General features: G+C 38.5%; 1 protein-coding gene across 10 annotated transcripts in view; it reads left to right on the top strand.

Annotated features, from left to right (window-relative positions):
* ralgapa1 (Ral GTPase activating protein catalytic subunit alpha 1) overlaps positions 1 to 19,473 on the top strand; it is a 311,644-nt gene extending 292,171 nt beyond the window's left edge. For 5 of the 10 annotated variants that reach the window (XM_043697833.1, XM_043697826.1, XM_043697822.1 and 2 more), the window contains 2 exons: positions 16,740 to 16,854; positions 18,050 to 19,473. In XM_043697833.1, the coding sequence (XP_043553768.1) occupies positions 16,740 to 16,854; positions 18,050 to 18,140 (206 nt within the window). In that variant the 3' untranslated portion in view covers positions 18,141 to 19,473. Of the gene's footprint in view, positions 1 to 16,739; positions 16,855 to 18,049 lie in introns of those variants that run through there. The other 5 variants (XM_043697825.1, XM_043697832.1, XM_043697824.1 and 2 more) reach the window with 4 other exon arrangements.
* The last annotated feature ends 2,402 nt before the right edge of the window (positions 19,474 to 21,875 follow it).

Raw genomic sequence — 21,875 nt, 5'->3', positions numbered from 1 at the left:
GCAAATCAGGGCAAGATGTAAGGTCCTGGGGAGTGTTCCTGAGCAAACAGACCTTGGAGTGTAGGTTCATAGTTCCTTGAAAGTGAAGTTTCAGATAGATAGGATAGTGAAGAAAGTGTTTTGTATGCTTTCTTTTATTGGTCAGAGTATTGAGTAGAGGAGTTGGGAGGTCAGAGCATTGAGTATAGGAGCTAGGAAGTCATGTTGTGTCTGTAGAGGATATTGGTTAAGCCACTCTTGGGATATTGTGTGCAATTCTGGTCTCCCTCCAAAAGGAAGGATAGTATGAAACTTGATAGGTTTAACAAAAGATTTACAAGAATGTTGCCATGGTTAGAGAGCTTGAACTGTAGAGAGAGACTGAATAGGTTGGGGCTGTTTTCCCTGGAACTGATGGGTGACCGTATAGAGGTTTATAAAACCATGAGGGGCATGGTAGGGTAAATAGACAAGGCCTTTTCCCTGGGTTGGGGGAGTCTAGAATTAAAGGGCAGAGTTTTAGGGTGAGAGTGGAAAGATTTAAAAGGGACCTAAGGGGCAATATTTTCAAGCAAAGGGTGGTGCATGTATGGCATGAGCTGCCACAGAAAGAGGTGGAGGCTGGTAAAATTGCAACATTTAGGTACACCAATAGGAAGAGTTTAGAGGGACATGGGCCAAGTGCTGGCAAATGGGACTAGATTAATTTAGGATATCTGGTCAGCATGGATGAGTTGGGCCGAAGGGTCTGTTTCCATGCTGTACATCTATGACTCTAAATCATATTCTTTGTCACACAGGCCTTCTTAATCCAAGTGCCATAATTTGTGTACGTTTCCTTTGACTACCATCTGATCTACAGGGTTATCATTGAATTAGGTGATTTGAGAAAGCATATAGGTTGTTTAGGTTTATAAATAATGATACATTTATGATACAAATACAAAGAGATCATACCAGTTAGTTCTCAGTTGGAGTGTTGTGAAATAACAATTCTGTGTTGCATCTAATTGATTAATAGTTAGTCTTAGAAACTATATAGTAGACAAGTAAGAGACTGGAAGAACATAGCAAGCCAGATGGTATCTGCAGTTTTTTTTTGTCTCTTAGAAACTATATAGATGTAGCCATGATCTGGAAGTGCTGGTATTGGACTGGGATGGACAAAGTTAAAAATCGCACAACACCATGTTATAGTCCAAAAGGTTTATTTGGAATTACAAGCCTTCAGGGCACTGCTACCTGACGAAGGAGTAGCACTCCGAAAGCTTGTATTTACAACTTAACCAGTTGGACTATAACTTGGTGTTGTGCGATTTTAAGCTATTTAAGTGTAGATTATCAGAGCTACCAGAGATGGCAGACTTTCGTTATGCAGATAGGTTTAAAAAAAATCAAGACTTTTATTCTTGGAACAGGAAAATTTATGAGGGACCTATTGAAGGTTTTGAAAGAGAGACATTTTGCACGAGTAAGTATAGAGAATTATTCCTTCTGTTGAATAGGTCAATAACTAGAGGTCGTAAATATGAAATAATGAGCAACAGCTGTAGGGGAGAGAAGACTTTTTTTTCACCAAGTTGTTGGGGTCTAAAACACACCATCCTGAAAAAGTGGTGAAAGCTAGTTCTATGAATAATTTTTAAAGTGTTTGAATAGGGACTTTACACTAAGGAATTTACAAGACTAGTAACATTGATCATGATTATGAGATAATGTAGACTTACGAGGCTGTTCCAAGAGTCCGCATGGGCCAGCTAAGCACTTGGTTTGTTAAATCCTTCTACAAAATGAGAAAACTGGAAACCTGTAATGATAATTCATCCATACCAATTATGTAAGTTACAGGTCAGATGCCCTTTACTTCCTGTCAATTATTTTTTTCATTTTGCCACAAAGGTAAAGTTTACATTCTCAATTTGGCATTCTGCTCCAGGCAACCTTCAGCTGGTAGCCAGGGTTACTATCACTGTTGACATCATTTAGTTTTCAGCCTACTACTTCAATTCATAATATCAAATGAGAAAATTAAAATGAACACATAGATGAAAAAGAAACCCTTATCTCCTGAGTTTGTTTGTATATTTGGAGATACTAGTGGATCTAAAACTTCATTCTTAAAATATGCATATAGATGGTGTAATCTGCCTTGTATTATCTTTTTTGAAAAGAGGAAGTCATTTTAAAGACGCAATTCAAAATTGTTTCTGAACAGAATCTAACCAATCACAATATATTCATGATTTGGAGATGCTGGTGTTGGACTGGGGTGTACAAAGTTAAAAATCTCACAACATCAGGTTATAGTCCAACAGGTTAATTGGAAGCACACTAGCTTTCAGAGTGATGAAAGCTAGTGTGCTTCAATTAAACCTGTTGGACTATAACCTGGTGTGTGATTTTTAACAATATATTCAAACACACTGCAAAACATGATTAACCACAATTGATAATGCTGTATGAAAACTCATTGTGATTAATTTATTACCAATAAGAAGTATAAGTGAATTATTATCTAGTCACTGATTTTTTAATTTCTTTGGAGGTTGTGGCGTGTCTACGCTCATAAGAAAAATCTTGTTGTCAGCAGTTTTCTTTGCTCAACACAAGGATGGAATAGAGAATTACTATGTTATGTTCAGGCCAGAGAATACAACAACAAGTCTGCATCCATGTAGCAATAAATGTGGGGTATCCTTAATGCAATTAGTTATTGCATGTAATATTGAAGAGAAATCCCACTTGTGAAATTACAGCTGTTTCAGTTTTGAAGAATTGCAGTTAAAACTAGGATATTATGGCAGAAGGGGGAAAATGCCTCAAAGTATTATTCGTTGTATTTAATCAAGGCAATACTTCTCTCTCACTTAATGCTGTAGTTAATTCTACAACATGTTACAATTCTTCTCATGTTATCAAAATTGATTTGCCTGATTCACCTAGATTATACCTATGTCACCTTTACATTATCGTTCAATTCCGTTCCTGCTTCAGGTCATCTGCTGAAGGATCACTCACCCATGCCTTGTATTACATCTACATGTAACTATTCAACATACTGCTGGCCTGTTCAGTATGTCCTAGCCAGCATACACTTGAAGTCATCCAAAGCTCTGCTATACATGACCTAACTTCACCCAATATCCTTTAACCCTTTGATAACATGAGAAGAATTGTAACATTTTGTAGAATTAACTACAGCATTAAGTGAAAGAGAAGTATTGCCGTGATTAAATACAAAGGATAATCTGTTGAGGCGTTTTCCCCCATATGCCATAATATCCAAGTTTTAACTGCAGTTCTTCACAACTGAAACAGCTGTAATTTCACAAGTGAGATTTCTCTTCAATATTACATGCAATGCAAAAACTAATTGCATTAAGAAAACCCCACATTTAATCACTTCTTCATTTATTGATTTACATTAGCTCCTAATTAAGCACTGACTCCATTTTAAAATTCTTGTCTTAAATTCCTCATGACCTCTCCAGATCTGCAGCCCTCATTTGTCAAGCCCCTAAACTATGGAATTTTTCTCTGCACTTTTACATCTCTTTCCTCATTTAAGATATTGCTTAGACCTACCTCTTTGATCAAGTCTTTTGTAATGTGTCCTAATGGCTCAATGCTGAGCATTAAAATTTTGCTTGTTAATGCTTTGTCAATTAACATAGCTTGTTTTACAATGTTAGACACTATAGGAATTCAAGTTGTTATTTGTTTTCTTTTGAAAGTTTCAAAACTAAAATTTAAAACAAACCTCTGGCCTTCAAAGGTTTCTCTGTGGATATAGTTACTGGATGGTAAATAAAGAGTCAGGAGTAATCTCGAGCTTGCAATTATGTCATGTCCAAAGTATCTCACAAAGCAGAAGAGGTTAGTGATCGCAGAAGGGTGAAGAGCTGAAGGAGATGACTGTAGATGTAAGGTTGCCATAGCTGAAAATGTGTTGCTGGAAAAGCGCAGCAGGTCAGGCAGCATCCAGGGAACAGGAGAATCGACATTCTCCTGGATGCTGCCTGACCTGCTGCGCTTTTCCAGCAACACATTTTCAGCTCTGATCTCCAGCATCTGCAGACCTCACTTTCTCCTCTAAGGTTGCCATAGTCTTAGCAAACCATAGGGCTTTTCTTTTATTAGAGAGCGATGACTGGTGGTTTAACCTGAGGGAGACCATGGCTCAGGCAAGAGGAAAGGTTGAGAAGGAGAGTCCTTCCTGTTAACGTCAGTGTGGGAATTGTACACGTGAACACTATTGGCATCACTTTGCATCCAAATTATCCATTCAGCCAGCTGAACTAACTGACTCCTGAGGTGACTGAGGAGAGAGAAGTAAGATGTGGTAAGTTTTAGCGAGGATCCAAAAGTATGAGGCCCAAGTACTTGAAAGTCCTATAACAAAAAAGATTAGAAAGAGAGAAATAGAACAGGGGAAAGTGAGGCCAGAGTCAGGTGAGCAGACATTAACATAGGGCTGGAAGAGCTATAAAGGCAGGGAGAAAAACACTAAGTGGAAATTGTAGGCAAAGACACAGATTTTGAATTTGATTCATTATGGATAGTGGGCCATTGAAAATTGACTTAGACAGAATTAATTTTAAAAAATGAAACTTGGGGCAGAATTTTAACTGTTCAGGTGTGTTCAGGGAGTTAAACCCCAAAAGTGTCAATGAACTCTGCTTGATTTAGTTCACTTCCAGGTTTTATTCAAGTGGTTTGCAGGCAAGCACAAACACTAGTAGAACTGCTCATAAGTAACTAATTTTAAATGACCAATTAACTCTGTATTTAACCCAACATTCTAACTTTAACACCCTATGCATAGGTTTACTTAGTTCTGTGGAGTGTTTTCTCAATAGAACTGCCAATCCAAGGTGAGGGACTCGTTCTCAGAGCACTTCTAACAATGTCCTTTCACTGTTTAACAGCTGATTTCCAACTTCATAGAAGCCACCCCTTATGTCTTGAACTTCATTCACCTTTAGATTAGATTAGATTACTTACAGTGTGGAAACAGACCCTTCGGCCCAACAAGTCCACCGCCCCGCCGAAGCGCAACCCATCCATACCCCTACATTTACCCCTTACCTAACACTACGGGCAATTTAGCATGGCCAATTCACCTAATCTGCACATCTTTGGACTGTGGGAGGAAACCAGAGCACCCGGAGGAAACCCACACAGACACGGGGAGAATGTGCAAACTCCACACAGTCAGTCGCCTGAGGCGGGAATTGAACCCGGGTCTCTGGCGCTGTGAGACAGCAGTGCTAACCACTGTGCCACCGTGCCACCCACCTTGATTTACTTTCCCCTACTGATGGTCTGCATTTTGTGGCATGGGAAAAGTATGTGCAGTTCTATCTTGGGTTTTTCTTCAGAATAAGAAGAGCAATAGGAGCAGTAGTGGCCTGCGCTTCAATCACTCCACCAGGCAGAGGAAATGAGCACATCACAAAGGTGGTGACAACCCAAAATAGGGTCTGCAGGCACCTGTCTCTTCCCATGTAAGCACTAGTGCTTCATAATGTTTAGGCATTCATGATCAGTCATAATTGATATCTGTATCCACATGGAACAGAGACAGAAACTTCCCAGTTTAGCATGTAGCATGCAGAGCCATTGGCCCTCAGGCTCTCTGGAGGTCCTGCTCTGGTTTTCTGTCCCTTCATGGAGTTCTGCATTTCTTGCAAGGAGAGAAGGTAGAGAACTGAGTATAAGAAATTAATTATTTATGAAGGAGGGAAGAACAACATAGTGGAAAGCGGCTAAACCTGAGTGAGATGACACAAAGATCGGTGAATTTCAATGCTGGCTTTGAGGATGAGGATATGAAGAGGTGCTATGAGAGAGCAGTACTTGGAGTTGCAAGATGTATTGATTAGATTAGATTCCCTACAGCTTAAAACAGGCCTTCAACCCAACAAGTCCATACCGACAATCCGAAGAGTGACCCATCCAGACCCAATTCCCTCTGACTAATCCACCTAACATTATGGGCAATTTAGCATTGCCAATTCACGTGACCTCCACATCTTTGAACTGTGGGAGGAAACTGGAGCACCCAGAGGAAACCCATGCAGACACAGGGAGAATGTGCAAACTACACACAGACAGTGGCCAGAGACTGGAATCCAACCTGTTTCCCTGGCGCTTTGAGGAAGCTGTGCTAACCTCTGAGCCACCGTGCCACCTTTAACCTGAGAGGTGTGCAGGAGAATGCTGGAAAAGCCAGTGTGTGGAGGATTTATGCATTTTGACACACATTTCTCATCTCTTTCTGAAATCATGAATTACTTTGGTGTACTGTATCCAGATCCAAAGAGCTTACTGCACATAATCTCACTTCAGTCCTTCAGATGTCTCAACAGGATCTCCGGGTAAAAGTCGGAGACCTGGTGAGGATGCCATTTCTATGGTTGCTGAAGGTTCAGCAATGAATGTATAGTTCAGTCATTCTAATCTGAGTATCTCTTTGACTAGAAGTCTAGTCTTTGACAGGTACCGTGCCGTCCCACCCATGGTGATTAGTCAAGAAGCCCATAAGCTGAATGCTAATATTGTAGCTGTTAGAAGTGCAATGGCAAAAATTCAGGTTTGTCAGCTGCATGCAAGTCTGTTGTGTTAAGGTTCTGCCCTTAGTGTCAAATAGGACATAGACAATGGTATTTTGATCAGATTGACATTTATCCTCAATGGTACATGGTCATTAAAAGTAGCAGAGCCAATAATGCTAAGTATTATGATCTCAGGAGAGACCAGTGGCGTTTTGTATTAATGTGAGGCCCAAATAGTTAGTAAATAGATAAGACTGCGAGGTTCATAGTGTAAATCCAAATAATATTACTGCATAAAAATCAAAGAACATGAATGCTAATAACTACACTCCCCCTTAAGATTTTAATTATGTTAGACATTCACATTGCAGCAAACATTGTTATACATTAAATCAGAACCTTCTAACTCACCTTTCCTTCTGTATCATTTAGATAACACTGCCAAAACTCAAGACCATAACACCATAAGAAATAGGAACGGGAGTGGGCCATTTAGCCACTTAAGCATGCTTTGCTATTCAATAGGATCGTGGCTGTTCCTCATGATCACATTCCTGTGTTTTCCCCAGGACTTTTGATTTCTCTATTGATCAAGAATTAATCTATCTCAACCTTAGATATACACAAGGACTCTGCCCACACAGATTCTGTGGTAACATCTTTCAAAGACACTCAACCCTCTGACAGAAAAAAATCCTCTTCAAATGATTTGGATGTGAGCATAAGAGGCACAGTTAGTAAGATGGCAGATGACACCAAAATTGGAGGTGTAGTGGACGTGAAGAAGGTTACCTCAGATTACAACGGGATCTTGACTAGATGGGCCAGTGGGCTGAAGTGTGGCAGATGGAGTTTAATTTAGATAAATGTGAGGTGCTGCATTTTGGGAAAGCAAAACTTAGCAGGGCTTATGCACTTAATGGTAAGGTCCTAGGGAGTGTTGCTGGACAAAGAGACCTTGGAGTGCAGGTTCATAGCTCCTTGAAAGTAGAGTCGCAGGTAGATAGGATAGTGGAGAAGGCTTTTGGTATGCTTTCCTTTATTGGTCAGAGTTGGGCAGTCATGTTGCAGTTATACAGGACATTGGTTAGGCCACTTTTGGAATATTGCGTGCAATTCTAGTCTCCTTCCTATTGGAAGGATGTTGTGAAACTTGAAAGGGTTCAGAAAAGATTTACAGGAATGTTGCCAGGGTTAGAGGATTTGAGGTGTAGGGAGAGGCTGAATAGGCTGGGGCTGTTTTCCCTGGAGCATCCGATGCTGAGGGATGACCTTAGATTTTAAAAATCACAAGGGTCAAGGATAGGATAAATAGACAAAGTCTTTTTCCTGGGGTGTGGGAGTCTAGACCTAAAGGGCTTAGGTTTAGGGTGAGAGGGGAAAGATATAAAAAAGACCAAAGAGGCAACTTTTCACACAGAGTGTGGTACGTGTATGGAATGAGCTGCCAGAGGAAGTGGTGGAGGCTAATGCAATTGCAACATTTAAAAGGCATCTAGATGGGTGTATGAATAGGAAGGGTTTGGAGGGATATGGGCCGGGTGCTGGCAGGTGGGACTGGATTGGGTTGGGATATCTGGTCGGCATGGACGAGTTGGACCAAAGGGTCTATTTCCATGCTGTACATCTCTATGACTCTATCTTGGTCTTTTATTCTTAGACTGTGTACTCTGACACTAGACACTGTCATGAGGGGAAGCATTTATCCTGTCAAGCCCCTTAAAAATTGTGCATGTTTTAATGTGATTACCTCTCATTCTTCTAAACTCCAGTGAGTAGTCCCAACTTCAAGACAATCCTTCCATGCTGGGAGTTGTCCAGGTGAGCCTTCTTTCAATCCCTCTAATGAAATAATACTTTCCTTACATAAGGGGACCAAAACTACATACATTACTCCAGATAAGGATAATGACGAAGCTGTGTCTAAATTGGAGGAAGGCCAATTTTAATATCACTAGACAGGATTTGGCCAATAAACTGGGAGCAGCTACTTGCAGATAAGTATAAATTTGGAAACTGGGAGTCTTTTAAAAGTAATACAGTGAGCATTTAGGGGCAGCGTGTTCCTCCAAGAGTGAAGGGCAAAGGCAGCAAGTCCAGGGAACTCCAGATGTCAAGAGATATCAAGAATTTGTTAAAGAAAAAGAGGGAAGCTTATATAAAATACTGAAAGTTGTGCCATCTCTCCCCATTAAGTTATATGCTTTTTTTTTATCTTTCTGCCAAAATGGACAAGTTCACATTTTCCCACACTACATTCCATGCTCCAAAATTTTGCCCACTCACCTATCTGTGTCTCTTTGTAGATACCTTATGTCTTCTTGGCAACTTACTTTCCTACCTACCGTTGTGTCTTCAGAAAATCTTCCACAGTACAAACGTGCAGATTCGGTGTTTTTGGCATGCTATATTGCTCATTATGTCCAAAGGTGTGTCGACTAGATGGATTAGGTATGGGATGTGCAGGGTTACATGGTTAGGGTAGAGGGGTAGGTCTGGGAGGGATGCTGTTCAGAGGATTGGTGTGGACTCGATGTGTCAAATAGCCTGCCTGACCTGCCCTTTTCCAGCAACACATTTTCAGCTGCTTCAATAATGTAGGCATGCTATGATTCTGTGAAATCAACCATAAATTTGGTTTTTCCTAACTACTATCCGATCTGAACAGGGGTCATTGGACTTGAAACATTAACTCTGCAATCATTCTGCAAAGAGATCTCCACCCTGGAGGCTCCCTGCCTTCAGTCCTCATGAAGGGCTTTTGCCCGAAATGTCGATTTTCCTGCTCCTTGGATGCTGCCTGACCAGCTGTGCTTTTCCAGAACCACTCTAATCTAGACTCTGATTTCCAGCATCTGGAGTCCTCACTTTTGCCTAATCATTCTACAGATACTGCCAGGCCTGCTGAGTTTCTCCAATAGTTTCAGTTTCTGCACCATCTATTTGATTCTGTCATCCAGGTCATTAATAGAGATTGTGAGAATGTGAGTTCCCAATTCTGATCCCTCTGGCACCCCTCATATTCAATTTTGTCAACTTAAAATGACCCATTTATGCCTCCGTTCCAGTCCCTGTTATCTAACTGAGCCCCTCTCTATGGCAATATGTTACCCTGCACTAGGAGTTCTTAATTTATGCAGTGGCACTTGATGTGGCACTTTAATAAAGTTCTCTTTAAAAATCTTAAGTATACCACATCCACAGATTCCCCTTAATTCACATTGCTTGATAGATCCTGAAAGTCTTTAATAAATTAGTCAAAAAATATTTCCCTTCCATGAAAGAATGTTGACCCTATCTGAATACAAGTTTCAAAATGCCTGCTGCAATTTCCTTTGTAATAGGTTCCAACATATTTCCCTATGACAGATATTTGACCTGTGGTTTTCTTGTTTCTGCATCCCAAATTTATTGAATACCAAATTTACATTCACTATTTCTTAATCACATCAGACCTTTTCAGAATCTAGGAAGTTTTGGAAAATTAAATTAATATCTCAACAGCGATTTTTGACTTTGGAATGATTTCCATTATGATGTGGGGACATGTCAGGTTTTAGTTCTACTCCCTTTAAGCTCTTAATTCATACTTATTTCTTGAAAATTATATGCATCATCTTCATTGAAGACAGATGCAAAATATCTATTCAATTTATCTACCATTTATTTATTAACTATTATTAATTCATCAGACTCTCCTTGTGTAAAAAAACAACATTTACATTACTTTTTTCATTTCTAAATATCTGTAGAAACTTAACTGTTTTCATATTTCTGGTTATCTTTCCCTCATACTCTTAATTTTTCCATTATTATTCTTTTCCTTGCTACTTTTATCCTTTTTTTTGCTATTTTTTATGTTCAATCCAATCTTCTGATCTGCAACTAATGTAGTGGTAGTATGTGCTTTTTTATTTGATACTCCTGGATACTATCCTTATATAGGGAAGAACAGTGTATCCTTTCCCTAAAGTATGTCTTTCTCCTTGGAATATATCTTACAAATATGTATAACATATTCAAAGTAAAGGCAGATGAATGTGAGTTAGTTCTATTAAAAAGACCAGGAAGTAAATTTGGAATAGTGACCTAACCATCAGTTCCCAGAAAGCATGTGATTTCAGTGTAGTGTCTGGGAGAATCCCTGTAGTGTTAATGGATGTAATATTTATATTGTTGGGTTTATGACAGGCAGAATAAAAACATAAAACCAGTAAGTTCAAAGCTTTTAAATTAAGAAGTATGCAGAGTTCAGTTCAGAACAGGAGGCAGGAGAAGCTAGTCAGTTCACGGGACCAGTCATATCATTATAAGTGGTTCCTAGCCTGTGGAATTTCCAAGACAGGACACTTTGGACAGAAATCTTTCATTTGTTAAATTGAGAAAGTTTTGGCTATCATAACTCTGAAAAGTTCACTCCAACAGACTCTGAAAGGAGTCTTTTTTTTAAAATGATCGCAATAGCCCAACAAAAGGAAACTGGAAAGTGTTAGTTGAGTAAAGATTTAACAAGTTAAGAAGTGAGCAATATTTCTCAGAGATTGTGCTTTTGTAAAGGGTAATGTTGGGGAAACAGGTTGAAACTTTGTTTTGATGTTTGTGTTATGATCTTTCTAACTGTTTTATCTTTTTGAATAACACTATGTTCATTTCTTTTTCTGCAATAAACTTATGTTCTCTTGTTAAAGAACATATGCAACCATGTATGAATATATTATAGTGACTAACCACCACACATTAACCAACTTCAAAAATGATCTGTTAAGTGAGATTTCATTCTGTCTTCTGACATGCTCAGTATAACAATCTGCAGAGGTATGAAATATCTCCTTACGTTTCTGCCATTGTATCTCCATGGACCTATCCCTTAATCTAATTTCTCAATTCATGTTAGTCTTCTGCCTTCATGCCCCAGAATTTCCCTTACTTAAAAATAAAACACTAGCATGAGACCCACTCTTCCGCCCTGAACTGTGTGCACAATTCACTCATTTGATCATCGTTGCTAGCTAGGGATGAATTTATTATAAGGCCACAAACTAATCTCAGTTCATTGTACATTAGTGGGCGGCACGATGGCACAGTAGTTAGCACTGCTGCCTCACAGCGGCAGAGACCCGGGTTCAATGCCCACCTCAGGTTAGTTGAATTGGCCGTACTAAATTGCCCATAGTGTTAGGTGAAGCGGTAAATGTGGGGGAATGGGTTTGGTTGGCTGCTCTTCGGAGGGTCGGTGTGGACTTGTTGGGCCAAAGGGCCTGTTTCCACGCTGTAAGTAATCTAATCTAATCTATTACCAGTTCTAGAGTTACCTGTTCTCTGTTTGGCTGCAGAAATTAACCTGAAAACACTCTATAACTGCTCATTTCCCAAGCACCTCTTTCAATCTGATTTGCTGAATCTACATGTATGTTAAAATCACCCATGATTATTGCCATATCTTTCTGTAATTGCCCTTATTTCTTCTTGTACGCATCATCCTACAGCATGGTTTCTATTAAGAGGTTATGAACTACTTACCTTCCTTTGCTGTTTCTTTCTTTACCCAAACTGATTGTACATCTTGGCCTTTAGAACTAAGATCATCCTTCTTTCTATTGTACAAATATCATCTGTAATTAGCAGAGCTACTCTTTCACCTTTACTTAGCTCCCTGCCCTTCTGAAATGTCATATACCCTTGAATGTTTCTATCTCGGCCTTTATTATCTTGTCGCCATGTCTTTGTAATGACTATCAGATCATAAATGTTCATTGCTATTTGAACTGTCAATTTCTTGTTACTAATACTATTTGCTTTCATTTTTTTTTGTCATCTTTTGCAATCTTTGGCTTATTTGCCAGCACATTCTTGTTTGTATGTCTGTCCCTTCCTGATAATCACTTCCTGTATTGCCACCTTAACTGTTGCCTTGTTTTCTTTCTTTAATCCCATCTTCCTGCATTTGATTCACCTTCCATTTAGTTTAAATGCCTATCTCCAGCCCTAATATTATGATTCACCTGAACATGGATCACATGAGGACTATCCCAATGGTAAGGCTCCTACTTTAGTCAGTGCTCCGAGAATCAAAACCCGTTTCCCACACCAATCTTTGGAGCGCTAGAATCTTATTCGCCATAGGTCAATTTGCTCATGTGTCAGGTACCAATTCAGAGATTATTATCTTTGGGATTTTGCTTTTTCAATTTGTTTCCTGGCTGCCTTTGTTCCCTAAACAGAAGCTGTTTTATAGCCATACCTAATACCTGCATGGAACACCCTGCAGCAAGTTCCTCTCCAGCTCAGAGCAGATGTCTTAAACCCTGGTACCAGACAGGCAAATTAGTTTCTGAGCTTTTAAACCTGGCTGCAGAGAACTATTTGTATCCCCTTGATTATACCACTGTATTCCTAATTATTACCCCTGTGTTAATGGACTCCTGTACAATGGTCAGTTTGCTACTTTAACCCATACTGACTGCAAGCTCACTGAACCTGTTGGACCATTGCAAAGGTTGAGCTTCTTTTACTTCTAATGTTGTCGATCCCTATACCTGCCTTACTTAGAGTCACGCTGTCCTGGCCAGTGACCAAATCAGAACACACTGAGGGTGTAGACATCTGGAACAAAGTGTGCAGGCCATTTTTCATCTTTCCCAGATGTGCTGCAGTGTCTGTAGCTCAGTGTCAAACTCTGATTAAACCAACACTCCTGAAGCTGCATACATTTACTGCAGATGCATTTTCCCTAGACCATACTGACATCCAAGAGCTTCCACATTCTGCAAGCACAACCCAGCATCTGACCCTTTTATTTTTCAATTTATAATTAATAAAGACTACAGCCCCCAATAAATTTTACTATTGCTAGCAAACTTTATTCCGACCTGTAAGAACATAATTATTACCAAGTTAGTCAAGATTTGAAAGATCAGGAAGTAAAATATTCCTTAGACAATCACTGATTTATTTTTGCTATGATGTGGTCCTTTGATTTCTGTCAGAACACTGTTGGTAAACTCTGAGGCATTGAAACTGGACTGGATAATTATTTTAGATGCTGCTGTCTGTCCATGTTCTCTTCACATCTGCTGTCTTGAGAGTTGCTGTCTCTGGGTCCACCTCACTTTGCAAGTGTGTCTTTGACCCAGTTGAAGTGTCACTTTCATAATTGAAAATGTTTAAATTATAATTGCTACCTAAATTTTTCAGAACTTCAATACCTAGCATTATTCATTCTTCAGTCAATATAGGTGTAGTCTATAGTTTGGTTCAATTGGAAGCTAAAAGTCTGAGGAGAATAGAGTTTCCCTAATGTCTCAGTCATTATTCCTGCTTCAATCTACTAACAAAAAAAAATCATTGGATCATTCATTTAATCTACTGTTATTGGATCTTCCAGCAGATGAAACGACTACCACATTTGCACATTTGGGAATTACTATCCTCCAAAACAAAGTGTGATGTGCATGGTGACACTCCTGAAAGAGAATTTAAAGCATTTCCTTTACTCTGATTCCTACTTTACTTTATGTTCTATAATGAAACTGTTTGAGTTTAAATGTGCTCGACTGCTGTCCTCTGGAAAGAATTGAAATTGTATTCCGAATAAGGCTTTCCACTTAATTTTGGAGATTGAGCAGAGAAGGAACTATAATCTGTTTAGATTTAATGGGACATTTTCTCCATACAGCTGCAGACAATGCTCTTGTTAATTGGAAAAGTGCTATCTTCCTAAGTAACTATGAATGCATCTGTGGTGAGTAAATTAACATTCTCCACAGAACAGTTGTTGGTTTAACAGCTTTTTCAAGCTTATTTGACGTAAACTAGGCAGCCATTAGATTAAGTTCTCAGTCATTTTGCCAAACAATCTTGTTGGATTTGGCTGCAGGTTTATTAACTGCCTTGGATCCTAAATCAATTGATCTTTCCTCTTTCAAGTAAATGTTTTTTTTAAGCAGAGCAATCCATTAAACCTTAATTCATTAAAATAGTCACATTGATCTCTTATCCCTCTTCTATCTACCTGTCTGAAATAGGCATGTTGGTATATCTGATATGGGAAATTATAATTCCAACATGAATTGGCATAAATGCTCTGGCATTTGTAGCAATTACCCTGTTCCTATTGCTACAGTGCCATAGAGTCATAGAGATGTACAGCACGGAAACAGACCCCTCAGTCCAACTCGTCCATGCCAACCAGATATCCCAATCTAATCTAGTCCCACTTGCCAACACCCGGCCCATATCCCTCCAAACCCTTCCTACTCATATACCCATCCAGATGCCTTTTAAATGTTGCAATTGTACTAGCCTCCATCATTTCCTCTGGCAGCTCATTCCATATAATCACCAACCTCTGCATGAAAACGTTGCCCCTTAGGTCCCTTTTATAATTTTCCCCTCTCATTCTAAACCTATGCCCTCTAGTTATGGACTCCCCCACCTCAGGGGGATAGACTTTGTCTATTTATAATATCCATGTCCCTTATGATTTTATAATCTTGATAAGATCACACTTCAGCCTCCGACACTCCAGAGAAAACAGCCCCAGCCTATTCAGCCTCTCCACATAGCTCAAATCCTCCAAACCTGGCAACATCCTTGTAAATCTTTTCGGAACCCTTTCAAGTTTCACAACATCCTTCCAGTAGGAAGGAGACCAGAATTGCGCACGACATTCTAAAAGTGGCCTAACCAACGTCCTGTACAGTTGCAACATGACTTCACAACTCCTGTACTCAATACTCTGACCTATAAAGGGAAGCATACCAAATACTTTCTTCACTATCCTACCTACCTGTGACTCTACTTTCAAGGAGCTATGAACCTGCACTCCAAGGTCTCTTTGTTCAGTAACACTCCCTTGGTCCTAACCATTAAGTATACAAGTCCTGCTAAGGTTTGTTTTCCCAAAATGCAGCACCTCGCATTTATGTGAATTAAACTCCGATCCCTTTGTAATCTGAGGTAACCTTCTTTGCTGTCCGCTATGCCTCCATTTTTTGCTGTCATCGACAAACTTAGTAACTATACCTTTTATGCTCACATCCAAATCATTTATATAAATGATGAAAAGTAGTGGACCCAGCACTGATCATTGTGGCACTCTACTGGTTGCAGGGCTCCAGTCTGAAAAACAACCCTCCTCCACCACCATCTGTCTTCTACCTTCAAGCCAGTTCTGTACCCAAATCAGTAGTTCTTTCTGTATTCCATGAGATCTAACCTTGCTAACCAGTCTCCCATGGGGAACCTTGTCGAATGCCATACTGAAGTCCATATCGATCAGTTATGTACCTCTTTGAACACTTAGTTTGAATAATGAGCATTTTGAATATTATAGGAATATATTTGTCTTTGTCTCTACTTGCAAGTATAGCTATATAGTAATATGTAAGGAAATTATCATTGTAAACTGATACTTTTTAAGTGTTTATTCAGTATCCCACAGATTTTTACACTGAACATATAATTTTGTATTTGTATTTTAATGAATGTGCTCTTCTCAGTAGAATCCAGCATGTTCAGCAAGCATTTAAAAATAAACCAGGATTTTGTGTTTTGATGCTAACTAACATTTCCTATTGAAGTACAGTCCCTGGAGACTCTTAACCTCCATAATATGAACATCTCGAATGAAATTGCTGGACTGAAATGAGAATCTTGAGTCAATGGAATGCTTCAAGACACATCCCTTCCTAGATATACTTACTGTTGTGTGACACACTCAGAGATAAATTCTTTTACACGAAGGTGCTTACTCCAATGCTGTTAAGAGATGTGTAGACTTCCAGTTTGGGTGTAGTGTTTTAATGGATCTTCTTTGTATTGTCGATATGCTTGCTCCAACCATAATATTTGGTATTTTAAATCTGACTCTGGCATAGCCTGAAAAGTCAAAGCAAAGAAAATCTAATTGTGCATTCCTACTATATGTCTCTTTTGGTTTTTTAAAGAATATATAATATTCAAGTTATTGTTCTCTGAATATCGTGCTTTGTCCATTGTGTAATTGTCAGCTTTAACTTCTGTTTTGAAGTAGCTGGTGGGTTTGGCGTCAGGATTTCTGCTCATTATCTCTCTGTTCTGCACATTTATTATTGATACCCTTCAACTTTTACTATTTGTGTCATTTCTCACGCCTGTTCTCTTTTTCCCTTTTCTCCCCTTCTTGTCCAATTCATTTTTTGCTTCATTTTCTTCACTTTAAAGAAAGAAATGCTGTGATATTTCTTCTTCTTCCCAAACCTCCACTAGAAAACATTGGCCTCATCAAGGTAAAGGGCAAAGGCTTGAAACGGAAGGTCTTTCACGCTAGCTATGAATGGTATGCTGTGCAAAATTTAAAAAAAACTTCCTTCAGCCTGTCATTTCTAGCTCCTAAATATATTTGTAACTTATAAATATTTAGTTTATTTTACATGTTCTTTAAAAAGGGAACCAATCAATACATTTCTGTAGTTTTGAGTAATTTCATTAAATTACATTTCCAGTCCAGATAATACTTTAATTTGGACTGTAGAGGACGTAATTTATTCTTGCTAATTTAAAGTCAAAATTATATTTTACTCATTTAAGTGAATGGAGATTTAATTACATAGCTAAGTTGTTTGCCTTTCATTTGAAATTTATCTTCGATGTGTTCTGAGTCTTTCACTGAGGTTTACATAAACTAAACCGAACATGCCTCCAAGAAAACTCTGGTTTGCAACAATGGTATTGTTGTAATATATTTTATGATCAATCTCATCAGTCCAAATTAATTGACTTTAATTAAGCTTAATTGCAATCCGTTATGTTGCAGATTTAGTCAAGCTTCTATATCGTTTCAGATATTTTGTAATTTGTGTAATAAATACACAGTTCAGTGTCAATGTGCTAAACTGGTAGGCCTAATTTCCGAGTTTAGTTTTTTTTGCTTTTAAATTTATGTTAGGATTTTTTTGGTATGTTATTTTTGACATTGTTTTTTTCTTACTGAATGTATTTTTACTTTTTACCTTCCATATTTCCATCTTTACTCAGAACAGAAATCGTGTCTTTCTGGTTTAATCTCAATGATGTAGTGCCCAAAACATTTCATTTTAATTCATTATGAATTCTGCTGACTTATGAAGCCCTGCAGAAGAAAATCCATTTCTCTTTTTGTTCTCACTAAATCAGGACTGGTTCACTTGACACTGTGTAGTCACTTTCTAACATGGAATTAATTTCTTGCTCTTGCATTTTTCTGGTATTGGCTGAGAGCTATTTGATTGCTCACATTTACTATTCTTCTTTGGAGCATGCATATCCTTGTTCCTTTCTCAGTGGAATTAAGTATGCATGAGTTAAATAAATTCTCCAAACATGCTTATGGCACTTCAAAAGCTTGTAAAATTCTGAAAACATTTAGTATAAGCCTCAGAAAAGTTAAAAGTTCTTTAAAGTTCTTTAAATCTCTTTACAAAGAGCAATAGTTGATGGAAAATTCCCAACAATAGCTTGTATATAAATAATATTTTCCTTGTACTGTTTTGCAGGCTTATGCCCAGAGAGTCAGCAGGCCGAAAGTCCTGCAGCACAGGGGGCGGACGGGATCGACTTAGCCTCTCCAATGTCACCTCGTGCTAGCAAGAGTCGTATGTCGATGAAATTGCGGCGCTCGTCTGGTTCGGCTAATAAATCTTAACAACCACATCATAACAAAACGTTACACTCCTAATTCACTAGCCATAAATCAATGTGTTCTTTTTTTACTTATTATTTTATTGCTTAAGCCAAATGTTTTGCCTCTTGCTAATTTAGTAACTGTGTGTTACCACTCCATATGCAGTTTAATACCTGTTTCTTGTAAACTACTTTTTATTAAGAACACTGGAGTTCTATTTTTAGCTTACCAAAATATATATTTTAGCAATCTAATCTATGCTTGGTTGTACAGTGCAACTACCTTGCACCTACTTGATTACGTATCTGTATATTTACTGCACTTTTAATCACACTTACTGTTTTGAAAAACATTTTCTTGTTGAATTGTATTTGGCTAGTTAAGTTGAATGACCCATTTGTTATTGGGTATCATCACTAGGAAATTACAGCAGTCTTGCTTGGCTGTATATTGTGTACTTTGTACAGTTTTGTTTTACAGTAGAAACATTTCAGATTACTTGTGCACAATTCAGGAATGTATAGTAAGTTTTCAGTTTTTATGTAGATGTAAAGTTGTTTCAAAATATATTCACCAAATCAATCTTATGGCACAAAACATGTACAGAATATTTTCATTTTAAATTATAAGTATGAATTTTCCAAGGAATGTAAATGGTCTCTTAGCATTTCAGCTATAAAACATAGCTTGACAAAAGAAAATCAAGAGGAAATATATGGACTTGCTTTTATTTTAAACACTGACATATATATATATATATATATAAATATATATAATCTTAAAAATGCTGAAAATGCTGCTGAGTTAAACTATTTACTTGTGCATGGCTTCCAACCAAGAGACTGTAGAAAAAACACTGTAGGTGAAATCTGGTAAGAGGCCAAGTTATTGCTGGAATGATGAGAATTCTGGATGTGTTTGGATATGCACTCTTACAGGATTTGCACTCAAATATGTTTTCAATTTTCTGTGATATATTCATTAAGGAGAAAAGGGATCATTTAAGTGTGTCTGTATAACCAGTTCAACTTGAATTGAGTCAACTTTAAATTGCTGAAATGCAACAAAATGCATATTCCAGCTTATCAAATGTATTTTCCTACAAGGAAACATTATTTTGTAGGTGACTTGCAATGTTACTACTAACAGTATGTAGCATGATGTCAGTACTAACTGCATGTGTAAATATCATATGAAAAAAATATTATGTATTGTCATTTATGTAGTTGTCTATAAAAATTTGTAATGGCTGAAGATGCGCTGTTTAATATTGCAATAAAAAATATTCTTACCATGTCTACTTGTGGAAATTTTCGTTAGCAAGTCTTAAATGGAGAATGCTATAATGTAGTCTTTCAGGACTCTGAAATGTCTTGCTATATTGAGAAATGTCAAAGCACAAAGGGAAACTAATAAATATCTAATGTACTGTAATTCACTAATGAATTATTTGTTCCCTTCCATTTCATATATTTTCAACATTATTGAAATATTCTCAAGTATCAAAGTATTGCTAATGCTTGCTTTAATAATTTTTTTGGAATATTTACTGCTCTCCTGACAGGAATATGTTCGGTAGGAGGGCAAGTAAAATGTCAGGTGCTCAGCCCACTACCACTCCACCCTCTCCTCCCTGACCTATCACCTTCATCCCCTCCCCCACTCATCCAAGGAGCTTCGAAATCGACGTTTCGTGCAAAAGCTCTTCATCAGGAATATATGAAGGGCTTTTCCCCGAAACATCGATTTCGAAGCTCCTTGGATGCTGCCTGAACTGCTGTGCTCTTCCAGCACCACTAATCCAGAATCTTTCTGCCCACCCCAACCTGTTCCATGTAATACAGAGTGGGGAGTAGATTAGATGCCTGTTAGTTGAACTACCCAATTTAGTGGTAATTATAGGAAGGACCTCAATTCACTTCCAATAAAATGAGGGGAAGAAAGGGAGTTGGTAATCAATCTTGGCACTCACTAGCCCAAGATGTAAGACCCCTTTGTTCCTCCCTACTTGCACTCCAAAAGCCAGTTCCTCCCATTTCTCCTCCCTTGGATCACCAATCACTCCCTGAAAGCCAGGGATTTACCTATCTCAGGTTGCCATGATCATCTTCTCTGGGTTCCTTGTAGTCCCAGCAGTACCTACTCTTGCATTCTGCTGCCAGCCATCACAACTAAGCAAAGTTAGAATTATGTTTTAATCAAGTGAAAGGGGCTTTATATGGAAGAACAAACTGCAAAGTCTATTGTAGAATGGGAGGCAGGAAATATTAAATGACATGATTTCATGGTACAAATTCAAAGCGAAAGTGTTGTAATGGAACAAGTAAAGACTCAGTGCTGAGAGAGGAACTATAAATGGTTGCTGTCCAATTGCAAAGAAAATAAGAAAGAAATGAGTGACAAAAATGCACTGGCAAATCAAACACAATACGGACAAAGCTTATGACCTGAAATTATTGAACTCCGTTAAAGTCCAGAAGACAGTGCCCTTTGAAAAGGCGAGGTGCTGTTCCTTAATCTTGTGTGAGCTTCATTGAAATACTGTAGCCTTCAAGGACAGGCTGAATGAGATGGGAGCAAGATGAAAAATTAAAATGGTAGGTAACTGAAAGCTTGATGTGACTCTTATTCACTGCATTGAGATATTGACCAAATTAATCAACCAGTCAGCTTCTGGTTCTGAATAAGGGTCACTGGGTTCCTGATGAAGGGCTTGTGCTTGAAAAGTCGATTCACCTGCTCCTCAGATGCTGCCTGACCTGCTGTGCCTTTCCAGTGCCACACTCTCGACTCACTGGGTTCAAAACATTATCTCCGTTTTCTCTCCACAGATGCTGCCAGACTTCCTGAGTTTCGTCAGCAATTTATGGTTTTTGTTTGAGCAGGAGAAAGTGAGGTCTGCAGATGCTGGAGATCAAAGTTGAAACTTTATTGCTGGAACAGCACAGCAGGTCAGGCAGCATCCAGGGAACAGGAGATTCGACGTTTCGGGCACAGGCCCTTCTTCAGGAAGAAGGGCCTGTGCCCGAAACGTCGAATCTCCTGTTCCCTGGATGCTGCCTGACCTGCTGTGCTGTTCCAGCAATAAAGTTTCAATTTTGTTTGAGCAGACTAACTGCTGACTGAAACAATGTTGAGGAGCCTACATTGTGAGTAGTGAGTTCAGTATAATAAATAGAAGTACAAGTAAATCACCGTTTCACTAGGAAGAGTGTTTGGTACTGAGGACAATGAAAAGGGCGGGTGTTGTATTCCTTGCATTTATATGGGAAGGTGTATAGGGAAGGAGGAGTCTTTCTATTTAGTGTACTGAACTCATTACTCATGATGTAACCTCCTTAACGTTTGTTCCAGTCAGCATTTAGTCTATACAAATAAAAATTACTACATAAACTCAGCAAATCTAGCAGTATCTGCCTAATTATTGCTGCTGCTCTTTCACTGAAGACCATTTTTGCAATGCCTTTCAAGCAGCACCTTGAAAGATATCGGTAAATTGATTTTATTTTTGTTGGTTGGGGCAGGATGAAAAGAATAGGGAAAGAATATGAATCCCAATAGGATGTTACTCTATGCACTGGTTCTCCTCCTCTGGAAATCCCCAGTAAATCCACACTGGCCATAAGCAGAACACTCATCATCTTCTGTTTTCTCTTCAATCTTACCCAGTATCCTCTCCAAATTCCACTTGTCCATTA

The sequence above is a fragment of the Chiloscyllium plagiosum genome, chromosome 10 (assembly GCF_004010195.1).
Source record: "Chiloscyllium plagiosum isolate BGI_BamShark_2017 chromosome 10, ASM401019v2, whole genome shotgun sequence".
NCBI classification, from domain to species: Eukaryota; Metazoa; Chordata; class Chondrichthyes; order Orectolobiformes; family Hemiscylliidae; genus Chiloscyllium; species Chiloscyllium plagiosum.
This window is presented reverse-complemented; position numbering and strand designations above follow the sequence as displayed.